This window comes from Erinaceus europaeus, chromosome 23 (genome assembly GCF_950295315.1).
Source record: "Erinaceus europaeus chromosome 23, mEriEur2.1, whole genome shotgun sequence".
NCBI lineage: Eukaryota > Metazoa > Chordata > Mammalia > Eulipotyphla > Erinaceidae > Erinaceus > Erinaceus europaeus.
The window spans coordinates 2,874,341-2,899,354 of NC_080184.1; the positions used below are offsets into that span (position 1 = coordinate 2,874,341).

A 25,014-nucleotide genomic window follows, 5' to 3' on the forward strand; every position below is an offset into this window, starting at 1 on the left:
AATCCAGCCTCTCATTGGCTGCACGTCCCATCAATCCGCTCGCCTCCCGCCCCCACCTCCCAGTTCCCGCTCCTGATTGGCTGGCGCGCCTGTCACTCCACAAAGGTCCGCATTCCTTCCGCCTTTCTCCCGGAGACCGCTGGAGAGGAAGGCGGGACTCAGAGGAGCCCGCCCCCTAGGGCTTCGCTGCCGCCTCTGATTGGCTGTTTCTGGTGCCCGTCGCGACGCCGCCCGCCGATGATTGGCTGGAGGCCCGCCGCTCTGCACGGCGCCGGCTCCGCCCCCGTCGGGTGTTTGTGGTGGGGCTGCGGAGTCGCCGGATCCCGCCGGAAGCGCCAGGACAATGGGGACCCGGGACGATGAGTACGACTACCTATTCAAAGGTGCGAGCGGCGGGGTCCAGGCGGGCCGGGCCGCGGCGGCGAGGCGGCAGGCTTGAGCGGCCGAGGCTACGCGCCAGACCGCCGCGTCCGGGCCGCATCCTGCCCTGCGGGGGCTCTGGGCGCGGCGGCCGCGAGGGCTGAGCCGGGCCGGGCGACGTGCGCCGGAGGCCGGGGCGGGACGGCTGTGAGGAGCGGGGCGGGCGGCCGGGAGAAGCCCCGAGGCCGCGGAGGAGGCGGGCGGGGCCGGGCCGGGGTGGGCGGGGCCTGCCGCGGTGGGCGAAGCCGTTGGAGGCGGGGCTTTCGCGATGGGGCGTGGCCTGCTCACTCAGTGGGCGGGGCTTTCATAAGGGGCGTGGTTTCCTCCATTCATAGACCGGATTGGGTGTGTCGCCCAGGGGGCGTGCCTTCCAGGCGGGGTTGAGTCTGATTGGTAGCCGTGCGTCTGGGGGCGTGGCTTATGGAGGGCGGGGCCGACTGCAGGCATTGGGGTTTCTTATCAATGAACCTGGCCAAGGGGAAGTGGGGGGGTCCTGAATTGGGGTTCAGTCTCAACCCGGTGGGGCGCCAGGGGGTGGCAGGTGTCCGGATGCCCAAGCTGGCTTAGAGGTTCACCGCAGGGATCCTTACTATTATTCATCTTTCTTTCTTTCTTTTCTCTTTCCCCCCCTTTTTTTTTTTTTTAAGATTTTTATTAAGGGGGCCAGATGGTGGTGGCACACCTGGTTAAGTACATAAGTACATGTGTGACCATGCACAAGGCCCCAGGTTCAAGCCCCTGGTCCCCACCTGCAGGGGGAAAGCTTCAGGAGTGGTGAAGCAGGGCTGCAGGTGTCTCCCTCTCTCTACCGCCCTCTCAGTTTCTCTCCGTTCTATCAAAATGAATAGTTTCTTTAAAAAATAAGAAAAGATGTGGTCAGGGAGGTGGCGCAGCGGTAAAGCTTTGGTCTCTCAAGCATGAGGTCCTGAGTTCGATCCCAGGCAGCACATGTGCCAGAGTGATGTCTGGTTCTTTCTCTCTCTCTATCTTTCTCATTAATAAGTAAATAAAATCTTTAAAAAAGTAAGAAAAGGATTTTATTAATAAGAGAGAGAGAGAGGAGGAGGAGAAGGAGGAGGAAGAGAGACAGAAAGAGCCAAAGTGTCATCTGTCTGGTACCTGGGCTGCCTAGAATTGAACTCAGCCTTCCTTTCCTTTCTCTCTCTCTCTCTCTCTTATTTATTTTTTTTGCCTCCAGGGTTATCACTTGGGGATTAAACTTTTTTTTTAAATATTTATTTATTCCCTTTTTGTTGCCCTTGTTGTTTTATTGTTGTGGTTATTGATGTCGTCGTTGTTGCATAGGACAGAGAGAAATGGAGAGAGGAGGGGAAGACAGAGAGGAGGAGAGAAAGACAGACACCTGCAGACCTGCTTCACCGCCTGTGAAGTGACTCCCCTGCAGGTGGGGAGCCGGGGGCTGGAACCCGGATCCTTATGCCGGTCCCTGTGCTTTGCACCACGTGCGCTTAACCCGCTGCGCTACCGCCCGACTCCCTCCATTTCTTTTTAAAGAGGTTTATTTACAGTATGTACACACAGAGAGAATTAGGTTGTCATTCTGGTAGCTACTTGTGGTGCTAGGGATCAAACTCAGGACAGGGTGCTCTCTGTTTTAAACTTTCTCCCCAGTGCTACCTCTCAGGCAGAAAAGTCAATGCTTTTATTAGAGATGCCCGCTTCAAAGGACCTGCCTTTACATTTGAGAGAGAGAGAGAGAGAGAGAGAGCCCGGGTGGTGGCGCACCCTGGCTGAGCACACATATTCCAATGCGCAAGGGCCCAGGTTCAAGCCCCTGGTCCCCACCTGCAAGGGGTAAGCTTTGCAAGTGGTGAAGCAGGGCTTCAGGTGTCTCTCTGTCTCCCTCCCTATCACCGCCTTCCCACTCGATTTCTGGTTGTCTCTGTCCAATAAATAAATAAATAAATAAATAAATAAAGAGGGAGAGAGAGAGAGAGAGAGAATCACGAGTTGGGGATCAAACCAAGAACTTTAGGCATAAAAGTTCATTTCTCTGCCAGCTGAGTTATTTCCCCAGCTGTGTGTGTCGCCCCCCCCCCCCATTTAAACAGAGACACACAGAGCTCCTAAGAGCCCCCATCACCTAATCCCGAAAAAGCCAGAGCCAGCACCTCCCAACCTGCTCCGTAAGGTTCTGCCTCCCAGGCCAGCTGGGGCCTCCTCCTGGGAGTCGGGGGATGCGTCTTTGGGGTCCCCCAGCACCTTGGGAGCAGGGGGCCAGGGGAATCTAGGGACCCCCGGGGCTGTGGGATGTTTGGGGTGGGGGTGACAGGGACATGGGTCCCCTTCTCCCACTGTAGCTGGTGTCCCCCATGGCCACCACCCACCCCCTCCTCCTCCTCTTCCTCCTCTTTTTCTTCCTCCTCCTCCTCCTTCTCTTCCTCCTCCTCCTCCTCCTTCTCTTTCTCCTCCTCCTCCTCCTTCTCTTCCTCCTCCTCCTCCTTCTCTTTCTCCTCCTCTTCCTCTTCCTCTTCTTCCTCCTTGCCTCCTCCTTCTCCTCCTCCGGGTGTCCTCTGGTCACCTGCCACGAGGGGAAAGCTGGCTATTCCCAAGCCTCTGATGTTATAAATAACCTTTGCACGAGGCCTCCCGGCCCGCAGGAAATAACCTTTGGGCTATTTATTTGCCTTGAAGTTTGTTCCCAGAACCGTCACTGGGTCAGGGGCAGCAGGACAGCTGGCGAGGACCAGCCTGTCCGTCCCCCCGCCCCAGGCCCAGGCCCTGTGACCCCGGGCTGTGAGCCAGACCCACAGCTCCCAGGTCCGGTTGTATCCGAGGGCAGCCTTCTGGCTCTCCTCCCTGCTTGCCCCCCGCCGCCGCACCCCTCCACTGCCATCCTCCCCCGCTCTTCTTATTTGATTAATTAGTTAGTGAATGTTTTTATTATTTGGCCTCAGGTTATCACTGGGGCTTGGTAAAAAAAAAAAAAATCATGATCTTGCGTGGTCCTGGAGGTGGTGCAGTGGTAAAGCTTTGGATTTCAAGCGTGAGGTCCCGAGTTCGATCCCCGGCAGCACATGTGCCAGAGTGATGTCTGGTTCTCTCTCTCTCCTCCTAGCTTTCTCGTGAATAAATAAAATCTTAAAATAAAATCATTATCTTTATTGGGTAGAGACAGCCAGAAATCAAGAGGGAAGGGGAGATAGAGAGGGAGAGAGACACCTGCAGCCCTGCTCCGCCACTGGCAAATCTTCCCCCGGCAGGTGGGGAGTGGGGGCTTGAACTCGGGTCCTCGTGCATACTAATTCGTGCTTTCAACCCCATGGACCACCATTGGCATCCCCTTCTTGCCCCCTGAAGTTCCTCCCTGCTTACTTACGGTGCCCAGGGAGAGAGAGAATGAACGAGAGAAGCCAGAGAACACTGGAGTTCCCCCATTCCCAGGGCGCTTCCCATGTGGTGCCCGGCTTTGAACCTGGGCCTCACACATGAAGAAGCCACCAGCACCTCTTCACCTGTGGGAATCGGGGGGTGGGGTGGGACGGCGGCCCAGGAGGGGGTGCTGTGGGGGGGTCCTGATTTCAGTCACCAGGATTGCCCCTGCCAGAGGGAGCCCCCCTACCTGTGGGGGGGGGTGCTGAAGCAGGGCTGCAGGTGTCTTTCTGTCTCCGTCTCCCTCTCCCTCTCCCCCCGCAATTTCTCTCTGTCTCTAAATAAAACATATTTAGAAGGAAAGAAACAAAATAGCGAGTTTAGAGAGGGTGAAGCCCTGGCCCTGTCAGGTTCCCACCCCCACCTCCCCACCCAGCTGGGGACACGGGGTCACCCCTGCCCTGCGGGGTCAAGGCCAACAGTGTCCCCAGGGCTGGGGGGGGCGGGCAGGAGGGGGACCCCCACGTGCTGTTTATCTCCCTCCCCTCCCCTGGGGACGAACTGTTGATCGGACCTAATCAGGCGTTGTGGGTCACGGGCCACATTCCCAGCATGCCTGGGGATCCCAAGGGAAGCACCCCCCCCAGTCTCTCCTCTGATGTGTCCCCCAGGGCTACCCAGGCCGGCCTGCATTCCTGCCAGGTGGCTCCCCGGAAGCCCCAGCCTGGCACCTGAGCGCTCTGTTCTCACGCAGGACGTGGAGATTGTGGGTGGAGTCCCCCAGGGCCAGGAGGACAGCTCCCTGGAGACGGCACCTGCCCTGCTGACACGCTTACACGTGTGTGTGTGTGTGTGTGTGTGTGTGTGTGTGTGTGTCTCATGGTCCAGGCCCTGGCACCACATAGAAGGTGCTGCAGCATTTGGGGAAGCTCGAGGGTTGTGTCGTCTTGTGTTTTGTTTTTGTTTTTAATCTTTGAAAAAAAAATTTTTTTAATCTTTATTTATTACATTAATTTTTTCAAAAAAAATTTTTTAATCTGTATTTATTATCCAGAAATTGCGAGGGAAGAAAGTGACAGATGGGGAGAGAGACAGAGAGACACCTGCAGCCCTGCTTCACCACTTATGAAGCTTTCCCCCCTACAGGTGGGGACTGGGGGCTCGAACCCGGGCCCTTGTGGAACCTGGGTTCTTGCGCACTGTATCATGTGCGCTCAACTAGGTGCGCCACCACCTGGCCCCTTTTTAGATTTTTTAAAATTTATTTATTTTCCCTTTTGTTGTCCTTGTGTTTTTTTGTTAATATTTTATTTATTTATTAATGAGAGGGATAGGAAGAGAGAAAGAACCAGACATCACTCTGGTCCATGTGCTACCAGGGATTGAACTCGGGACCTCATATTTGAGAATCCAACACTTTATCCACTGCGCCACCTCCTGGACCACTTGTTTTTTATTGTTGTAGTTATTGTTGTTATTGATGTCGCTGTTGTTGGATAGGACAGAGAGAAATGGAGAGAGGAGGGGAAGACAGAAAGGGGGAGAGAAAGACAGACACCTGCAGACCTGCTTCACCGCCTGTGAAGCGACTCCCCTGCAGGTGGGGAGCCGGGGCCACGAACTAGGCTCCTTCTGCCAGTTTTGTGCTTTGCGGCACGTGCGATTAACCCTCTGCGCTACCGCCTGACTCACATGTTCTTGTTTTTCTCTTTGTAACACACATGCAATCACACGCACACACACACACACACACACACACACACTTCACACTCCCCCCCGCCCCAGCCCTGCTCAGCTCTGGCTGGTGGTGATGCTGGGGATTGAACCTGAGACTTCAGAGCCTCAGGCAGGAGAGTCTCTTTGCAGAACCTCTGTGCTGGCTCCCCAGCCCTGTATCTTTTTTAAAAATATTTATTTATTTATTTATTCCCTTTTGTTGCCCTTGTTTTATTGTTATAGTATTATTGTTAGTTATTGATGTCCTTGTTGGATAGGACAGAGAGACATGGAGAGAGGAGGGGAAGACAGAGAGGGGGAGAGAAAGACAGACACCTGCAGACCTGCTCCACCGCCTGTGAAGCGACTCCCCTGCTGGTGGGGAGCCGGGGGCTGGAACTGGGATCTTTATGCCGGTCCTTGCACTTTGCACCATGTGCGCTTAACCCGCTGTGCTACCGCCCGACTCCCAGCCCTGTATCTCTTTTCTGTCTGTCTCTGTCTGTCTGTCTCTCTCTGGCAGGCAAGGTTATCATCGGGGCCTGTCACCCGCACGACGTCTCTAGATAGATGATGAGAGAGACGAGAGACTCCCAGCACCGCTCTCCTTGCTCATGAAGAATTGGGGGAGGGGGGCACGTGGTGGCAGAGGGCTCGAACCCGCGTCCTCATGAGTGCAGGAAACTGCACTCCGTCCGCTGAGCTATTTTCCACCTGTCACCTTTTCTCTGCTTTTTGGTCCTTAACTGGGGCTGAGTCAGGTTTTTTTGTTTGTTTGTTTGTTTGTTTTTAACTTTCCAGCTAGAAGGAGAGAGGGAAAGAGAGGTTGCATCCCAGTGTCAGTGAAATCATGTGTGTGGAAGGCCCCAGATCGCCCCCCCCCACACACAAATGAGACTGTCCTCCAGTGCCAATCCAGACAGGCTTCCTGGAGGAGAACCAGTCCCACTGACTACCGGCGGCCCTCACTCTGAATTGTTTCCCAAGGACCTAGGCCTTTCAGGCTCTGCCAGCTTCGGGCTTTTGCTGTTCTGCCAGCCCAGGGCTGGTTTGGGGGGTGGAGTGGGGGGGGCAGGGGGGTACTGTTGGCCACCACCCCGTCCTCAATGGCCCTTTGTCACCCTGAGACAAACGAAGCCTTTGTGCAGGGCCGCCTCTGCCAGGTGGTCCTCCACCCTGCCCGGGTCTCAGCTGAGCTCATCCTGGGGTCCTGGGGGAGGGGAAGTTGGAGGGGGGCGACTGACAGCTCTGGGAGGATTGTCCCCAACTCTTGAACTGGAAGGGTGAGGTGACAGGGACTCAGGAAGCGAAACCTTCCGGGGCTGATGTCCCAGATCTGGGCCAGAAGGGGGTGAGGGGTGGGGAGCGGGGGTAGAGGGATAGATGTAGGGGCCGGCACACGTGGGGGGGTGGCCACCGTGTCACTGGGAGACATCGGCCCCTGGCCTCATGGGTCGGGAGGGAGTGGCAGGTGGTCCCGGAGCGCTGGGTTTTGAGGGCTGCCTAGGAGTTCGCCAGCCTCCTCTGGGGGTCAGGGTGCCCCAGGGTGGTGGCGGGGGGAGGCTGGGCCTAGACACCCCCCCCATGGCTCAGTTCCAGGCTGCTGATCATGGCTGGGGGTGGGGTGGGGTGGGGTGCCCCGTCTTCTAGTACAACCTTCGATCTGATGAAAATAAACCTTTCTTTCAGGGGGGTGAGCGGCAGGTAGTGGTACAGCCGCTTGAACGTTTGTTACAAATGCACAAGGTCGAGCCCCCCCCCCCCCCCCGCTCCCCACCTGCAGGGGAGTCGCTTCCCAGGCGGTGAAGCAGGTCTGCAGGTGTCTGTCTTTCTCTCCCCCTCTCTGTCTTCCCCTCCTCTCTCCATTTCTCTCTGTCCTGGCCAACAACGAACGACATCAATAACTACAACAACAAAACAACAAGGGCAACCAAAGGGAACAAATAGATAAATAGATAAATAAATAAATAAAATATTTTAAAAAAACAACAAATGCACGAGGACCCGGGTTTAGAAAAAATAAGTAGGATTTCTTTTTTTTTCCCCATAAAATCTTTGTTAGCTTTATTTACTGATAAAGACAGGCAGAAATCAAGAGGAGGGGGGAGACGAAGAGGGAGAGAGACAGAGAGACACCTGCAGCCCCGCTTCACCACTCGGGAAGCTGTCCCCCTGCAGGTGGGGAGCGGGGACTCGAACCTGGGTCCTAGCGCACTGTAATGTGTGAACTTAGGTAGGAGCAACATCACCTGGCCCCAGAGATTTCTTTTCTTCTTATTTTTTAAAAATCTTTATTTACTGGATAGAGACAGCCAGAAATTGAGAGAGGAGGGGGAGATAGAGAGGCAGAGAGACAGAGAGACACCTGCAGCCCTGCTCCACCAATTGTGAAGTTTCCTCCCTGCAGGTGGGGACCAGGGGCTCGAACCTGGGTCTTTGTGCATTATAACATGTGTGCTCAACCAGGTGCGCCACCACCCGGTCCTGAGGGGGTAGAGGAGAGACAGAGACACCAGAGACCTGCTCAGCATTGCCTGATGGTGGTGCTGGGGGTGGAACCTGGGACGACCTCAGAGCCTCAGGCAGGAGAGAGTCACTTTGCAGAACCACCCTGCTGCCTCCCCAGCCCAAGACTTACATTTTATCTGCTGGGGAGGTGGAGGGGCTGCCTCTACTCCCTCCCCCCCAAAAAAAAATTGTGGACAGGTTGGGAGCTCACTGCCGCCTGTGGCAGCCAGGCGGAGAACAGCCCGCTGGTGCAGACTGGGGGGATCCCAGGAGGCCAGGAGGAGATGGCTGGAGGCCTCCCTGGGCGAGGGCTCAGCCTGTTAGAGCATAGGGCTTACACGCCTGAGACTCCGAGGCCCCGGGTTCCATCCCCAGCTCCACCATCAGCTGGAGCCGAGCAGGACTCAGACCACTTTCCCTCAGTGGCAGCCTAGAGATACAATGGAATACTACTCAGCTGTTAAAAATGGTGACTCCTCCTTCTTCCCCCCATCTTGGATGGAGCTTGAAGGAATCCTGTGAAGTGAGATCAGCCAGAAACAGAAGGATGAAGATGGGTGATCCCACTCATAGACAGAAGCTAAAAACAAGATCAGAAGGAGAAAACAGTGAGCAGAACTTGCACTGGAGCTGGTGTCTTGCACCAAAGTCAAAGACTCTGGGGTGGGGGGGGGCTGGGGTCAGGTCCTGGATCATGATGGCAGAGGAGGACAGAGTGGGGGTGGGATTGTTACGTGGAAAACTGAGAAATGTTAGGCATGTACAAGCATTAATCCCCCAATAAAGAAATTAAAAAAAAAAAAGAGTCAGGGGTCGGGCGGTGGCGCAGCGGGTTAAGCGCATGTGGCGCAAAGCGCAAGGACCGGCGTAAGGATCCCGGTTCGGGCCCCCGGCTCCCCACCTGCAGGGAGTCGCCTCACAGGCGGTGAAGCAGGTCTGCAGGTGTCTGTCTTTCTCTCCTCCACTCTGTCTTCCCCTCCTCTCTCCATTTCTCTCTGTCCTAGCCAACAACAACAGCTATGACAACGATAACTACAACAAGGGCAACAAAATGGGAAAAATGGCCTCCAGGAGCAGTGGATTTGTAGTGCTGGCACCGATCCCCAGTGATAACCTTGGAGATAAAAAAAAAAAAAAGTAAATAAAAAGTATATCATGGTGGTCCTGGAGGCAGTGCAGTAGATAAAGCATCGGACTCTCAAGCATGAAGTCCTGAGTTTAATCGCCGGCAGCACATGTACCAGGGTGATGCCTGGTTCTTTCTCTCTCCTCCTATGTTTCTCAATAAATAAATAAAATCTTTAAAAAAAAAAAAAGTATATCAGGAGTGGGACTGTAGCGCAGCAGGTTAAGCGCAGGTGGCGCAAAGCGCAAGGACCGGCATAAGGATCCCAGTTCGAGCCCCCGGCTCCCCACCTGCAGGGGAGTCACTTCCCAGGCGGTGAAGCAGGTCTGCAGGTGTCTGTCTTTCTCTCCCCCTCTCTGTCTTCCCCTCCTCTCTCCATTTCTCTCTGTTCTGTCCAACAATGACATCAATAACTACAACAATAAAACAAGTGCAACAAAAGGAAATAAGTAAATATATAAAAAATATATATTTAAAAAATTAGTGTTAAAAATATATCATAAGATAGAATATTTAAAATATTCATTCATGGGAGTCAGGCTGTAGTACAGCAGGTTAAGTGCAGGTGGCGCAAAGCACAAGGACCGGCTAAGGATCCCAGTTCGAGCCCCCGGCTCCCCACCTGCAGGGGAGTCGCTTCCCAGGCAGTGAAGCAGGTCTGCAGGTGTCTGTCTTTCTCTCCCCCTCTCTGTCTTCCCCTCCTCTCTCCATTTCTCTCTGTCCTATCCAACAACAACAACATCAATAACTACAACAATAAAAAACAACAAGGGCACCGAAAGGGAATAAATAAATAAATATTAAAAAAAAAAAAAAGAATAAGGAAAGAAAAAAAAAAATCATTCATGGGCAGGGAGGAGACAGCACGCTGATTCTGCAAACAGATTCTCCTGCCTGGGGCTCCCAGGTCCCAAGTTCAGTCCCCACCACCACGGTCAGTCAGACCTTAGCAGGGCTCTGGGGTCTCTGTGTGTCTGTGTGTGTTCTCTCTCTCTCTGGTACACTGTGAGCAGAGAGGGGCCGTAATTCTTCGGGACACCCAGTGCCATGGTAGGAATGGATGCGGGTGTTGGACGTAGGCAGCACCCCCTCCTCACCGTGTCCCCCTGTCTGTCTGCCCGCCACCCCCCCAGTGGTGCTGATCGGGGACTCAGGCGTGGGCAAGAGCAACCTCCTGTCCCGCTTCACCCGCAACGAGTTCAACTTAGAGAGCAAGAGCACCATCGGCGTGGAGTTCGCCACCCGCAGCATCCAGGTGGACGGCAAGACCATCAAGGCGCAGATATGGGACACGGCCGGCCAGGAGCGCTACCGGGCCATCACCTCGGCGTGAGCTGCGGGGCGGGGCGGGGCGGGGCGGGTGGTGGGCCAGCCCTGGGCAGGAGAGGGGGCTGGCATCCTTCCATCCTGCCTTTCTCCCCTCCTTCCTTCCTTCCTTCCTTCCTTCCTTCCTTCCTTCCTTCCTTCCTTCCTTCCTTCCTGTTTCTTTTCAACTTCAGTGGGAAAGAGGGTGTGTAATTTGCCACGCACAGGGCCCCGGGTTCGAGTGGCGTCACTGGATCTTGTACTGTCCTCCTATTTACTTCTGCTTGTATTGTTTTCAGTAAAGACACATTGAGAGGGAGGGGGAGGGCGGGGGAGACAGTAGTCATGCAGAAAACTTTCAGTCTCTCCTGCCTGAGGCTCTGAGGCTCTGAGGCTCCAGATTCCATCCCCAGCACCACCATCAGCCAGAGCTCAGCAGGGCTGTGGTATCTATCTGTCTGTCTGTCTGTCTGTCTACCTATCTGTCTGTCTGTCTGTCTATCTTATCTATCATTTATCTATCTGTCATATCTATCATTTATCTGTCTTATCTATCATTTATCTATCTATTGTCTGTCTTATCTATCATCTTATCTATCTGTCTTACCTATCTATCATCTATCTGTTTTATCTATCATATATCTGTCTTATCTGTCTATTGTCTATCTTACCTATTTATCATTTATCTTATCATCTATCTGTCTTAACCTATCTATCTCATTAGAATAAATAAATATATTAAAATCAAACTTCTTTATAAAAAAAGAAAAAGAAAAGGGGGGAGTAGGAGATAAAGGGGAGAGACAGGGACACCTGTAGTCCAGCTTCACCAGGTGGGACCAGGGGCCTTGAACTCAGGTCCTTTGCATGGTGATGTTTGTATCCCATTATTCTGCTTCTATTCTGTCCTGTCCTGTTCTACTCCTGACCCTGTTCCATCCTAATTGTATTGTTTTATATTCTGTTCTGTTCTATTCTATTCTTTTTTTAAAAAAATATTTATGTACTTAAATTCATTCCCTTTTGTTGCCTTTGTTGTTTTATTATTGTTGTTTTTGCTGTTGTTGTCGTTGGATAGGACAGAGAGAAATGGAGAGAGGAGGGGAAGACAGAGAGGGGGAGAGAAAGACAGACACCTGCAGACCTGCTTCACCGCCTGTGAAGCGACTCCCCTGCAGGTGGGGAGCCGGGGGCTCAAACTGGTATCCTGAGGCCTGTCCTTGGTTTTGCACCATGTGTGCTTAACCTGCTGTGCTACCGCCCAACTCCCCTATTCTGTTCTGTTCTGTTCTATTCCGTTCTATTCTATTATTTTTTAAAAAATATTTATTCCCTTTTGTTGCCCTTGTTTTATTGTTGTAGTTATTATTGCTGTCGTTGTTGCTGGATAGGACAGAGAGAAATGAAGAGAGGAGGGAAAGAGAGAGAGGGGAGAGAAAGACAGACACCTGCAGACCTGCTTCACTGCTTGTGAAGCGACTCCCCTGCAGGTGGGGAGCCGGGGGCTCGGACTGGGATCCTTGTGCTTTGTGCCATGTGCCCTTAACCCACTATTCTACTGCCTGACTATTCTGTTCTATTCTATTCTATTCTATTCTATTCTATTCTATTCTATTCTATTCTATTCTATTCTATTCTATTCTATTCTATTCTGTTCTGTTCTGTTCTGTTCTGTTCTACTCTACTCTGTTCTATTTGCTCTATTCTATTCTATTCTATTCTACTCTACTCTACTCTGTTTGTTCTGTTCTACTCTATTCTGTTCTATTCTATTCTACTCTACTCTATTCTATTCTATTTGTTTTGTTCTGTTCTGTTCTACTCTATTCTGTTCTATTCTATTCTGTTTGTTCTGTTCTACTCTATTCTATTCTATTCGTTCTGTTCTTCTCTATTCTATTCTATTCTACTCTGTTCTATTCTATTCTATTCTATTCTGTTTGTTCTATTCTATTCTATTCTACTCTAATCTATTCTATTCTATTCTGTTCTATTCTATTTGTTCTGTTCTGTTCTATTCTATTCTATTCTATTCTATTCTATTCTATTCTGTTTGTTCTGTTCTGTTCTGTTCTACTCTATTCTATTCATTCTGTTCTGTTCTTCTCTATTCTATTCTACTCTGTTCTACTCTACTCTACTCTACTCTACTCTGTTCTATTCTATTCTATTCGTTCTGTTCTTCTCTATTCTATTCTACTCTACCCTATTCTATTCTATTCTGTTCTGTTCTGTTCTATTCTATTTGTCCTGTTCTGTTCTGTTCTATTCTATTCTATTCTATTCTATTCTATTCTATTCTATTCTGTTTGTTCTGTTCTGTTCTACTCTATTCTATTCTATTCTATTCTATTCTACTCTGTTCTATTCTATTCATTCTGTTCTGTTCTTCTCTATTCTATTCTATTCTATTCTACTCTGTTCTATTCTATTCTATTTGTTCTGTTCTGTTCTATTCTATTCTATTCTATTCTATTCATTCTGTTCTGTTCTATTCTGTTTGTTTTGTTCTGTTTTACTCTATTCTATTCTACTCTGTTCTATTCTATTCTATTCATTCTGTTCTGTTCTTCTCTATTCTATTCTATTCTACTCTGTTCTATTCTATTCTGTTCTATTCTATTTCATCCTGTCCCATCCTATCTTTTTTCTTCCTTTTTTAAAATATTTATTTTATTTATTTATTCCCTTTTGTTGCCCTTGTTGTTTTATTGTTGTAGTTATTATTGTTGTTGTCATTGTTGGATAGGACAGAGAGAAATGGAGAGAGGAAGGGAAGACAGAGAGGAGGAGAGAAAGATAGACACCTGCAGACCTGCTTCACCGCCTGGGAAGCGACTCCCCTGCAGGTGGGGAGCCGGGGTTCGAACCGGGATCCTTATGCCGGTCCTTGTGCTTTGCGCCACCTGTGCTTAACCCGCTGTGCTACAGCCCGACTCCCGTCCCATCCTATCTTATCCTCTTCTGTTTTTATTCTCTGTCCTATTCTTTTACCCCCATCCTTACTCCTGGCCTGTCCTGTGCTGTCCTCCAGGTGTATGTGGTACCAGGTGCAGCACCGCCCGGCCCCTCGTATTTGAGTGCTGTCTCTGTCTCTCCGTCTCTGTCTCTCCTTGCTTCTGTCCCTCTCTCCCTCCCTCCACCAGGCGGGCACCCTACCCTGTGAGCAGAGTATCTGGGGAGAGTGTCTCCAGCCCCCAGAGGTGGCACTCGGGCTGCTAGGCCCCGCCCCTGCCCCGTCGGCCGTGGCTCAGGGACGCCCCCTCTCCCCCTCTCCCCGCCCCGTGGCGGCCGCAGGTACTACCGCGGGGCGGTGGGCGCGCTGCTGGTCTACGACATCGCCAAGCACCTGACCTACGAGAACGTGGAGCGCTGGCTGAAGGAGCTGCGCGACCACGCCGACAGCAACATCGTCATCATGCTCGTGGGCAACAAGAGCGACCTGCGCCACCTGCGCGCCGTGCCCACCGACGAGGCCCGCGCCTTCGCGGGTGAGGGGCTTCCCGGAGACCCCCGAGGGAGAGCGGGAGACGGGAAGAGACAGGGGGACGGGGAGAGACAGGGGGACAGGGAGAGACGGGATGGGGAGAGACAGGGGGACAGGGAGAGACAGGGGGACGGGGAGAGACAGGGGGACGGGGAGGGGGAGAGAGGGAGACAGGGGAGAGATGGGGGAGAGAGGGAGATGGGGGGAGAGGGGGACGGGAGAGGGAGAGACAGGAGGGGGAGAGAGGGAGACGGAGAGACAGGGAGGGGGAAAGGGGGAGACGGGAGAGACAGAGGGGAGGGGAGGGGAAGGGGAGATAGTGGGGAGGGGGAAAGAGAAGGGATAAGGAGGAGGGGGGAGACGGGAGGGGAGAGATGGGGAGAGAAGGGGAAGGGGGGAGGGAGAGAGAGGGGAGGGGAGAGAGAGCTTGATCTCCAAGGGAGCCCCCAGGTCAGCTCCCTTGTCAAACCGGATAAGGGCAGTGTTTGTTTTTTTTTCCTCTTTCTCTCTCTCTGTCTCTCTCTCTCTCTCTGTCTCTGTCTCTGTTCCAGAAAAGAACAGCCTGTCTTTCATTGAGACCTCCGCCCTGGATTCCACCAACGTGGAGGAAGCCTTCAAGAACATTCTCACAGGTGACCCTGAGGGCTCGTCCGGGCCATGGGCAGGACCCCCAGCCCTGAATCCGAGTCCTTTAAGGGGCTGATCAGGTCAGGCAACACAGGCGTTAAGCCCTAGCACCACACGGGAGAACCACTTCACCAGGGGAAGCTCACAGGTGTGGCGTCTCCCTCTCTATATATGACACACATACACACACACACACAAATTATATTTATGTCCCCTCTCCCAGCTAAATATCAGCTCTGGAGACCTAATTCCACAGGGTCTTCCTTCCCTGGGATCTCCCCCCCAGGAGTGACCCCATTTTGTGGGGTACACAGGCCTTCATTCCCTGGGATCTTGGGGTGTCTCTGATCTTGGGGTTCGTCCAAGTGGCAGGGTCATTTAGAAATGGGGGGACACAGGGCTCAGTGCCAGGGGCTCAGCCCTGCCTAGCAGGGTGACCCCATTTGGAGGCACACTCACCCCGGCCCCCTGCCCTCCCCCCCCCCCCACAGAAATCTACCGTATCGTGTCCCAGAAGCAGATCGCGGACAGGGCCGCCCACGACGAGTCCCCGGGAAACAACGTGGTGGACATCAGCGTGCCTCCCACCAGCGACGGACAGAAACCCACCAAGCTGCAGTGCTGTCAAAGCCTGTGACGGCCCGCACCCCGGAACCCCCCAGCCCTCCGGGCCGTGCCGCCCTCCCTTCCCCTCCCCAACCCCCCACATCACCAGAGGGGGAACCACGCTCCCCTCACCGGCCCACGCCACCTTGGCAGAACTCCTGGGGAAACCCCACAGCCGCACTGAAGCCCCCCCCAACCCTCCAGCCCCCCCAACCAGGACTCCCCAACAAACACAGCCCAGAGGCAGGGCGCCCCAGGAGGGGGCACCAGACAGGCCAGGAGACACCCCCTCCCAAACCCACCTGTGTCTCCGTGGCCCCCTCCTCCCTCTGCACGCAGCGCGCTATCCCCCCACCCCACCCCACCCCTAACCTGGCCCCCTCCCAAGGCGCCTGTCCGCCAAGCAATATCTCCAAGTTTTGTATATACGGAGCCTCTTCTCGTAACCTCTCTCGGTCTCTTTTTGGGTCCTTGGGAAAAATCAGAAACACTCAAGGTTCTTTATACACGTGGTCAGACTGCACACAAACACACCTATCCCTTCCTGCCTTACTCCCTTCCTCCTCTTCTACCCCAGGGGGGGACCCCTGTTTATCTGTCACCCACCCCATCCTGACTGTGCCCCTCGGGTCCTGAAATGTAGAATTGATTTCCTGGACAGGAACCTGCCGCCTTCTGCCTCTTGTGATTATCTTCCTGCCTGTTCCACTGTCAGATATCCTGATCCCCCCCGACACACACACGCACACACACACACACTCACAGTCCCCCACTTTCTCAAGATGGGGAGGCCTGGTGTGAAACCCACAGCCCCAAGGAGATTCCCCCAGGGAGCTGGACTTTCTGAGTTGTCCCCCTCTGGCCAAGAGAGAATTCCTGTGAGTGTGTGTTCATCTCCCTGGTGGTGGGGGAGACTCAGGAGGGAGTTCCCTCCTTCCCAGGACATGCACCCCATTTCCTGGGGCTCCCCTGGGTGATTTTTTTCAAAGAGAGATTGGTCAGGTGGTGGTGGGGGGTAGACAGCATAATGGTTCTGCAAAGAGACGCTCCTGCCTGAGGCTCTGAAGTCCCAGGTTTAGTCCCCTGCCCCACCATCAGCCAGTGCTGAGCAGAGCTCTGGTGTTTCTCTCTGTATCTTTCTCTACATCTCTCTCAAAAATAAATAAAATACTTTAAGGGGGGGAGGCGGTAGTGCAGCAGGTTAAGCTTTAAGCTTCCTATCCAATTTTGAAGAGAGAGAGAGGAGAGATACCACAGCATCGCTACTGTTGGTGGAGCCTTCCCTGCCCTCACACAGTGCTCCCTGGTGGTACCACGCTGGAGGGCTTGAACCCCGGTCCTCAGGATTTGCTCCACTGGATGAACCATCTCCTGACTGACTAATCACTTAATAAAGTCCCTTGACTAAGGAATCACTTACTATTTTTACTAGAGCACTGCTCAGCACTGGCTGATGGTGGTGGAGGGCATTGAACCTGGGACTTTTGAAGTCTCAAGCATGACAGTCTTGTTTGCAGAACCCCGTCATGCCATCTCCCTGCCCACAGAGTCCTGCTCAGCTCCACTGGATGGTGGTGCTGCTGGGGATTGAACCCAGGGACCTTTAGTGCCTCAAACAGGAGTCTTTCTGTAAAACCATTATATCGTCTCCCCAACCCCCTGGTCTCTTAATTTTTTTTTTTGCTTTTTTTTTTTTGATATTTTAATTTTTTTCCCCCTCCAGGGTTATTGCTGGGGCTCGGTGCCTGCACCATGAATCCACTGCTCCTGGAGACCATTTTTCCCATTTTTTGTTGCCCTTGTTGTCATTATTATTACTGTTCTTGTTGTTGGATAGGACAGAGAAATGGAGAGAGGAGGGGAAGACAGAGACAGGGGGAGAAAGACACCTGCAGACCTGCTTCACCACCTGTGAAGCGACTCCCTTGCAGGTGGGGAGCCGGGGGCTGGAACCGGGATCCTTACGCCGGTCCTTGCGCTTTGCGCCACCTGCGCTTAGCCTGCTGCGCTACCGCCCGACCCCCCCCTTTTAAGTTTTTATTTTTTACTTTTTAAAATATCCATTCCCTTCCCTTGCTTTTTTTTTTTTTTAACATTTTATTTATTTATTAATGAGAAACATAGGAAGAGAGAGAAAGAGCCAGACATCATTCTGGTCCATGTGCTGCTGGAGATTGAACTCAGGACCTCATGCTTGAGAGTCCAGTGTTTTGTCCACTGCGCCACCTCCCGGGCCACGCCCTTGCTGTTTTTTTATTGTTGTAGTTCTTATTGATGTCGTTGGATAGGACAGAGAGAAATGGAGAGAGGAGGGGAAGACAGAGAGGGCGAGAGAAAGACAGACACCTGCAGACCTGCTTCACCACCTGGGAAGCGACTCCCCTGCAGGTGGGGATCCTCAACGCCACTCCCCGCTTACTATTTTTTAACAGAGCCCTTGCTCAGCTCTGGCTGATGGTGAAGCTGGGAATTGAATCTGGGATCTCAGAGCCTCAGGCATACTCAGATACTCTGCATCACCACTATGCTCTCTGCCTAGCCCAATCTTGAATCATATTTATGAGAATTGAGTGAGAGTGGGAAGCAGAGCCCCCCTTCTGCAATATGTGATGCTGGGGCTTGAACTCGAGACCTCATGCTTGAGAGCCTGATGGTGTATCTACTGTGCCCCCGCCGAGCCCTGTTTTAATTATTCGCAAGACAGAGGACCAGAGCATCATGGGAGCCGGGCAGTAGCACACCAAGTTAGGCACACAAAGTACGAACCAGTATCCCCACACAAGGATCCAGGTTCAAGCCCCCGGCTCCCCACCTGCAGGGGAGCCGCTTCCCAGGCGGTGAAGCAGGTCTGCAGGTGTCTGTCTTTCTCTCCCCCTCTCTGTCTCCCCCTCCTCTCTCCATTTCTCTCTGTCCTATCCAACAACGACATCAATAACAAGAGTAACCACAACAATAAAACAACAAGGGCAACAAAAGGGAATAAATAAGGACTTAAACAAATAAAATGCAAAGCTGCTTCTGCTCGCCTCGGTAACCCAGAGCAGCTTCTAGCTTTCGGCCTGGAGCAGAGCACGGATCCTAAATACCCCGGGAAAATCGCCGTGTCCCGTTGACAAATTGGACACGTTGCCCGAACTGCAAGTCAGATAAGACGCTTTGCCGATTGATCATTGGAAGGACTTGTGTCTTTTAACACAGAAGACTCAGGCTTTGAGCATTTTTAAGCATCGTGAGTCTCCTAGTTTGGATTTGTCTTTCTTAACACAGCTTCTGGGAAAAAAAAATAAATGAAGATGAAAAACTGATTCTAGAAAGAAAGGAAAATAGAGGTTAGCGACAACACTAGGGAATTTAACTATTTGAGCTGATGGCTGGGTGTGTGTGTGAGAGAGGTGGAGAATATAGGAGGAAATTTTTTATTATACTTTTTTTTTTCTCCAGGGTTATTGCTGGGCTCGGTGCCTGCACCTTGAATCCACCGCTCCTGGAAGCCATTTTTTCCCATTGTTGGCCTTGTTGTTGTAGCCTCGTTGTGGTTATTATTGCCATTGTTGATGTTGTCATTGTTGCTGGATAGGACAGAGAGAAATGGAGAGAGGAGGGGAAGACAGAGAGGGGAGAGAAAGACATAGACACCTGCAGACCTGCTTCACTGCTTGTGAAGCGACCTCCTTGCAGGTGGGGAGCCGGGGGCTCAAACCGGGATCCTTACGCGGGTCCTTGAGCTTCACGCCAACTGCACTTAACCCGCTGCGCTACTGCCCAGCCCCCTCCTGTTATTTGAAAAAATAAATAAACATTTTTATTATCTCTTTATTTGATAGACACAGTCAGAAATTGAGAGGGTATGGGAGAGAGGGAGAGAGACAGACAGACACCTGCAGCCCTGCATCACCACTTACAAAGTTTTCCCCCTGCGGGGGGACCGGGGCCTCGAACCTGGGTCCTTGCACACAGTAATGTGTGCTCAACCAGGTGCACCAACACCTGGCCCCTTAAAATTTTTTTTTTTAATTAATTTGCTAGAGACAGCCAGGTATCAAGAGGGATGTGAGAGATAGAGCGACAGAGACACCTGCAGCCCCACTTCACCACTCATGAAGCTTTCCCCATGCAGGTGGGGACCAGGGGCTTGAACCCGGGTCCTTGTGCATGATAAACAGGTGAGTCACCGCCTACTCCTGGGAAGACTTTCTCTGTGGTCAATTCAGTCGCTATCTTTTTATATTTCAGAAAAGGTTTAAGAGGGGTGGGAGGAAGACAGAACCGTAGCATCACTCTGGCACATGCCATACAGAGGATGGAACTTGGGACCTCGTGGGGCCCGGTGGTGGCGCACCTGGTTGAGCGCACATGTTATAATGGGCAAGGACCTGGGTTCAAGTCCCCAGTCTCCACCTGCAGGGGGAAAGCTTTGCGTGTGGTGAAGCAGGGCTGCAGGTGTCTCTCTTCCTCTCTATCTCCCCTTTCCTTCTTGATTTCTGGTTGTCTCTATCAAATAAATAAAGATTTTCTTTAAAAAGAAATAAATGAAAAAAATAATTCTAAAAACAGAAAGCTGGGCTTGAGAATCCAGTGCTGGAGTCACAGTGCCCCCTTGTGGGACAAATATTAATTTCTCTGTACTCCCACTCTGTTTCTATTTTATTATTATTTTATTCTTTGTATTCTCTTTATTTGTTTATTGGCTAGAGACAGCCAGAAATTGAGAGGGAAGGGGGTTGATAGAGAGGGAGAGAGACAGAGACACCTGCAGACCTGCTTAACCACTTGTGAAGCTTCCCCTGTAGGTGGGGATATTTCTCTTTTTCATATATATATATATATATATATATATATAATATTTTTAATATATATGTATTTCCTTTTGTATCCCTTGTTTTATTGTTATAGTTATTACTGTTGTTGTTATGGATGTCGTCGTTGTTGGACAGCACAGAGAGAAATGGAGAGAGGAGGGGAAGACAGAGAGGGGAAGAGAAAGACAGACACCTGCAGACCTGCTTCACCGCCTGGGAAGCGACTCCCCTGCAGGTGGGGAGCCGGGGGCTCGAACCAGGATCCTTACGCCGGTCCTTGTGCTTCGCGCCATGTGCGCTTAACCCGCCGTGCTACTGCCTGACTCCCTCTTTCATTTATTTTTAAAATTTTGTTATTTTTTAGATATTTTATTTATTATTGATAAAAAGAGAAATTGAGAGGAGAGAGAAATAAAATCCACAAGCAAGTACTCCCCAGGGGGAGCTAGGGACAGGATATAGATGAAAACAAATAGTTCTGCCCACATGCATCTGGATCCAGGGAGTGAGACCAGGCCGACTGTAAAACAGTAATAATGGCGGTGGCCACGCGGGGGCGTACCCGGTTAAGCACAGCACATAGTACTAAGCTCAGAGATCCTGGTTCGAGCCCCCGGCTCCCCACCTGCAGGGGGGTCGCTTCCCAGGTGGTGAAGCAGGTCTGCAGGTGTCTGTCTTTCTCTCCCCCTCTCTGTCTTCCTCCTCTCTCCATTTCTCTCTGTCCTATCCAACAACGACAACATCATTAACAACAACTATAATAATGACTACAACAACAGTAAACAATAAGGGCAACAAAAGGGAATTAGTAAATATTTTTTAAATTCTTTAAAAAATAACAAAGAGGCCAGGACAACTCGTGGGGCTCTCTAGCATATGGTGGTTAGTTTGATCCTTGGCGATGCATTTGCCAGAAAGATACTGTTTCTCTCTTTTCCCCCTCCTCTCTCATCAATTGGTCAATCCAGCTAGGGCTGGGGGAGACAGAATAACGGTTCTGCAAAAAGACTTTCTTGCCTGAGGCTCTGAGGTACCGGGTTCAATCCCCAGTACCACCATCAGCCACCTGCAGGGGAGTCGATTCACAGGCAGTGAAGCAGGTCTGCAAGTGTCTGTCTTTCTCTCCCCCTCTCTGTCTTCTCCTCCTCTCTCCATTTCTTTCTATCCTATCCAACAACGATAACATCAATAACTATAACAGTAAAACAATAAGGGCAACAAAAGGGAATAAATAAATATTAAAAAAAATTTTTTTAATGAAAAAATGACCCCAGGAGCAGTGGATTTGTAGTGCAGGTGCCCAGCACCAGTGATAACCTTGGAAGCGAATATATATATTATATCATACATATATATATATCTTTCTTATGTAGTCAGAAGGTTGGCCTAGTACAGGGCCAAGGTTCAAGTCCAGCTCTCTGTGTGTGTGTGTGTGTGTGTGTGTGTGTGTGTGTTCCCAAAATAACAACAATAATAAAGTCAGGGGATAGCATAAAGCATAGTTTTGCTAAAAGACCTCATGCTTGAGGTATCAAAGTCCTCCCATACTCAGTTGTCAGCACCAACATAAGCCAGAGATGACCAATGCTCTGGTTTATTTTTAATGTCTTGATTTTATTTATTATTGGAGACAGACAGAAATTAAGAGGAGAAGGGAAGATGGAAAGAGAGAGGGACAGAGAGACACCTGCTGCCCTGCTTCACCACTCGTGAAGCTTCCCCCCATGAAGTGGGGACCTGGGGCTTGAACCCGGGACCTTATGCACTGTAATGTGAGAGCTTAAGCAGGTGCGCCACCGCCTGGGCCCACAGTGCTCTGGTTTAAAAAGAAATGAACAGGGAGTCGGGTGGTAGCGCAGCGGGTTAAGCGCACATGGCGCCAAGTGGAAGGACCATCATAAGGATCCTGGTTCGACCTGGTTTCACTCTGTCCTATCCAACAATGACGACAATAATAACTACAACAATAATACAAGGTCAACAAAAGGAAATAAATAAATAATTTTTTTTATAGGACAGAGAGAAATGGAGAGAGAAGGGGAAGACAGAGAGGGGGGAGAGAAAGACAGACACCTGCAGACCTGCTTCACCGCCTGTGAAGTGACTCCCCTGCAGGTGGGGAGCCGGGGCCTCGAACTGGCCAATCTACTCTCTGTATGTCTCTCTCTTTTTTTAATATTCATTTCTTCCCTTTTGTTGCCCTTGTTTTATTGTTGTTATTGATGTCGTCATTGTTAGAAAGGATAGAGAGAAATGGAGAGAGGAGGAGAAGACAGAGAGGGGGAGAGAAAGACAGACACCTGCAGACCTGCTTCACCGCCTGTGAAGTGACTCCCCTGCAGGTGGGGAGCCGGGGCCTCGAACTGGCCAATCTACTCTCTGTATGTCTCTCTCTTTTTTTAATATTCATTTCTTCCCTTTTGTTGCCCTTGTTTTATTGTTGTTATTGATGTCGTCATTGTTAGAAAGGATAGAGAGAAATGGAGAGAGGAGGAGAAGACAGAGAGGGGGAGAGAAAGACACCTGCAGACCTGCTTCACCGCCTGTGAAGCGACTCCTCTGCAGATGGGGAGCTGGGGGCTCGAACCTGTATCCTTACGCAGATCTTTGCGCTTTGTGCTACTTCCCAGATAAAGATTTTGAAAAATTAAAAAAGAAAGAAAGAGTATACTGAAAATTATGAGTCACTACTCAAAGAAATTGAAAAAGATACAAAGAAGTGGAAAGATATTCCATGTTCATGGGTTGGAAGAATTAACATTATCAAAATGAATATATTACCCAGAGCCATCTACAAATTTAATGCTATCCCCATCAAGAACCCAAGCACATTTTTTAGGAGAATAGAAAAAATGCTACAAATGTTTATCTGGAACCAGAAAAGACCTAGAATTGCCAAAACAATCTTGAGAAAAAAGAACAGAACCGGAGGCATCACACTGCCAGATCTCAAACTATATTATAGGGCCATTGTCATCAAAACTGCTTGGTACTGGAACATGAATAGACACACTGACCGGTGGAATAGAATTGAGAGCCCAGAAATGAGGCCCCACACGTATGGACATCTAATCTTTGACAAAGGGGCCCAGGCTATTACATGGGGAAAGCAGAATCTCTTCAACAAATGGTGTTGGAAACAATGGGTTGAAACATGCAGAAGAATGAAACTGAATCACTGTATTTCACCAAATACAAAAGTAAATTCCAAGTGGATCAAGGACTTGGATGTTAGACCACAAACTATCAAATACTTAGAGGAAAATATTGGCAGAACTCTTTTCTGCATAAATTTTTTTATCCTCCAGGGTTATTGCTGGGCTTGGTGCCTGCACCATGAATCCACCGCTCCTGGAGGCCATTTTTCCCCCTTTTTGTTGCCCTAGTTGTTGCAGCCTCGTTGCAGTTATTATTGGCATTGTTGACGTTGCTTTGTTGTTGGATAGGACAGAGAGAAATGGAGAGAGGAGGGGAAGACAGAGAGAGAGGGGAGAGAAAGATAGACACCTGCAGACCTGCTTCACCGCCTGTGAAGCGACTCCCCTGCAGGTGGGGAGCCAGGGGCTCAAACCGGGATCCTTATGCCGGTCCCTTTGTGCCACGTGCGCTTAACCCACTGCGCCACCGCCCGACTCCCTCTGCATAAATTTTAAAGACATTTTCAATGAAACGAATCCAATTACAAAGAAGACTAAGGCAAGTATAAACCTATGGGACTACATCAAATTAAAAAGCTTCTTCACAGCAAAAAAAACCACTACCCAAACCAAGAGACCCCTCACAGAATGGGAGAAGATCTTTACATGCCATACATCAGATAAGAGTTTAATAACCAACATATATAAAGAGCTTGCCAGACTCAACAACAAGACAACAAATAACCCCATCCAAAAATGGGGGGAGGACATGGACAGAATATTCATCACAGAAGAGATCCAAAAGGCCGAGAAACACATGAAAAAATGCTCCAAGTCTCTATTTGTCAGAGAAACGCAAATCAAGACAACAATGAGATATCACTTCACTCCTGTGAGAATGTCATACATCAGAAAAGGTAACAGCAGCAAATGCTGGAGAGGGTGTGGGGCCAAAGGAACCCTCCTGCACTGCTGGTGGGAATGTCAATTGGTCCAGCCTTTGTGGAGAACAGTCTGGAGAACTCTCAGAAGGCTAGAAATGAACCTACCCTATGACCCTGCAATCCCTCTCCTGGGGATATATCCTAAGGAACCCAACACATCCATCCAAAAAGATCTGTGTACACATATGTTCTTGGCAGCACAATTTGTAATAGCCAAAACCTGGAAGCAACCCAGGTGTCCAACAACAGATGAGTGGCTGAGCAAGTTGTGGTCTATATACACAATGGAATACTACTCAGCTGTAAAAAAATGGTGACTTCACCGTTTTCAGCCGATCTTGGATGGACCTTGAAAAATCATGTTGAGTGAAATAAGTCAGAAACAGAAGGATGAATATGGGATGATCTCACTCTCAGGCAGAAGTTGAAAAACAAGATCAGAAAAGAAAACACAAGTCGAACCTGAAATGGAATTGGTGTATTGCCCCCAAGTAAAAGACTCTGGGGTGGGTGGGTGGGGAGAATACAGGTCCATGAAGGATGATAAATGACATAGTGGGGGTTGTATTGTTAAATGGGAAACTGGGGGATGTTATGCATGTACAAACTATTGTATTTACTGTTGAATGTAAAACATTAATTCCCCAATAAAGAAATAAATTTAAAAAAAAAAGAAAGGAAGAAAAAGAAAGAAAGAAAGAAAGAGAGAAAGAAAGAAAGAAAAGAAATGAGTCGAGAAGAATAGGGGAAAGAGGAGGAACAGGAGGATGAGGAAGGGGAGGGCAAAAAAGAAGTTTCAGCAGGGAAGAGCCAAGCCAGGGGTGGGGATTCGGGGGCGGAGCCAACACGAGAGGCGTGGTCTTCCCCTAGTGGGCGTGGTCTATCCAGGGCGGGGGCGGGGCCAGCCGCTGCCAGCCTGTGCGCCCCAGGACGGTCCCTGGACCCGAAGCCACACCCCATAGGCGGGTCAAGCGCCGTGATTGGCCGGCACCGCCCAGAGTCGCTC

The 25,014-nt window shown here is 50.7% G+C and overlaps 1 protein-coding gene across 1 annotated transcript; it reads left to right on the forward strand.

The window, feature by feature from the left end:
* The first annotated feature begins 247 nt into the window (after positions 1-247).
* Positions 248-15,792, forward strand: RAB11B (RAB11B, member RAS oncogene family). The gene is made up of 5 exons (XM_007537236.3): positions 248-383; positions 10,237-10,432; positions 13,706-13,899; positions 14,447-14,527; positions 15,014-15,792. Exons 1-5 carry the CDS (start codon positions 344-346, stop codon positions 15,157-15,159), a joined length of 657 nt encoding a protein of 218 aa, XP_007537298.1. The 5' UTR covers positions 248-343; the 3' UTR covers positions 15,160-15,792.
* Positions 15,793-25,014: the final 9,222 nt, after the last annotated feature.

What these genes read in the sequence shown, in the direction of transcription:
- RAB11B (XM_007537236.3), top strand. Translation starts at nt 344, where the DNA reads ATGGGGACCCGGGACGATGAGTACGACTACCTATTCAAAG. An exon ending in GTACGACTACCTATTCAAAG is followed by an intron (nt 384 to 10,236) that starts GTGCGAGCGGCG and finishes CCACCCCCCCAG; the next exon opens with TGGTGCTGATCGGGGACTCA. An exon ending in CTTCAAGAACATTCTCACAG is followed by an intron (nt 14,528 to 15,013) that starts GTGACCCTGAGG and finishes CCCCCCCCACAG; the next exon opens with AAATCTACCGTATCGTGTCC.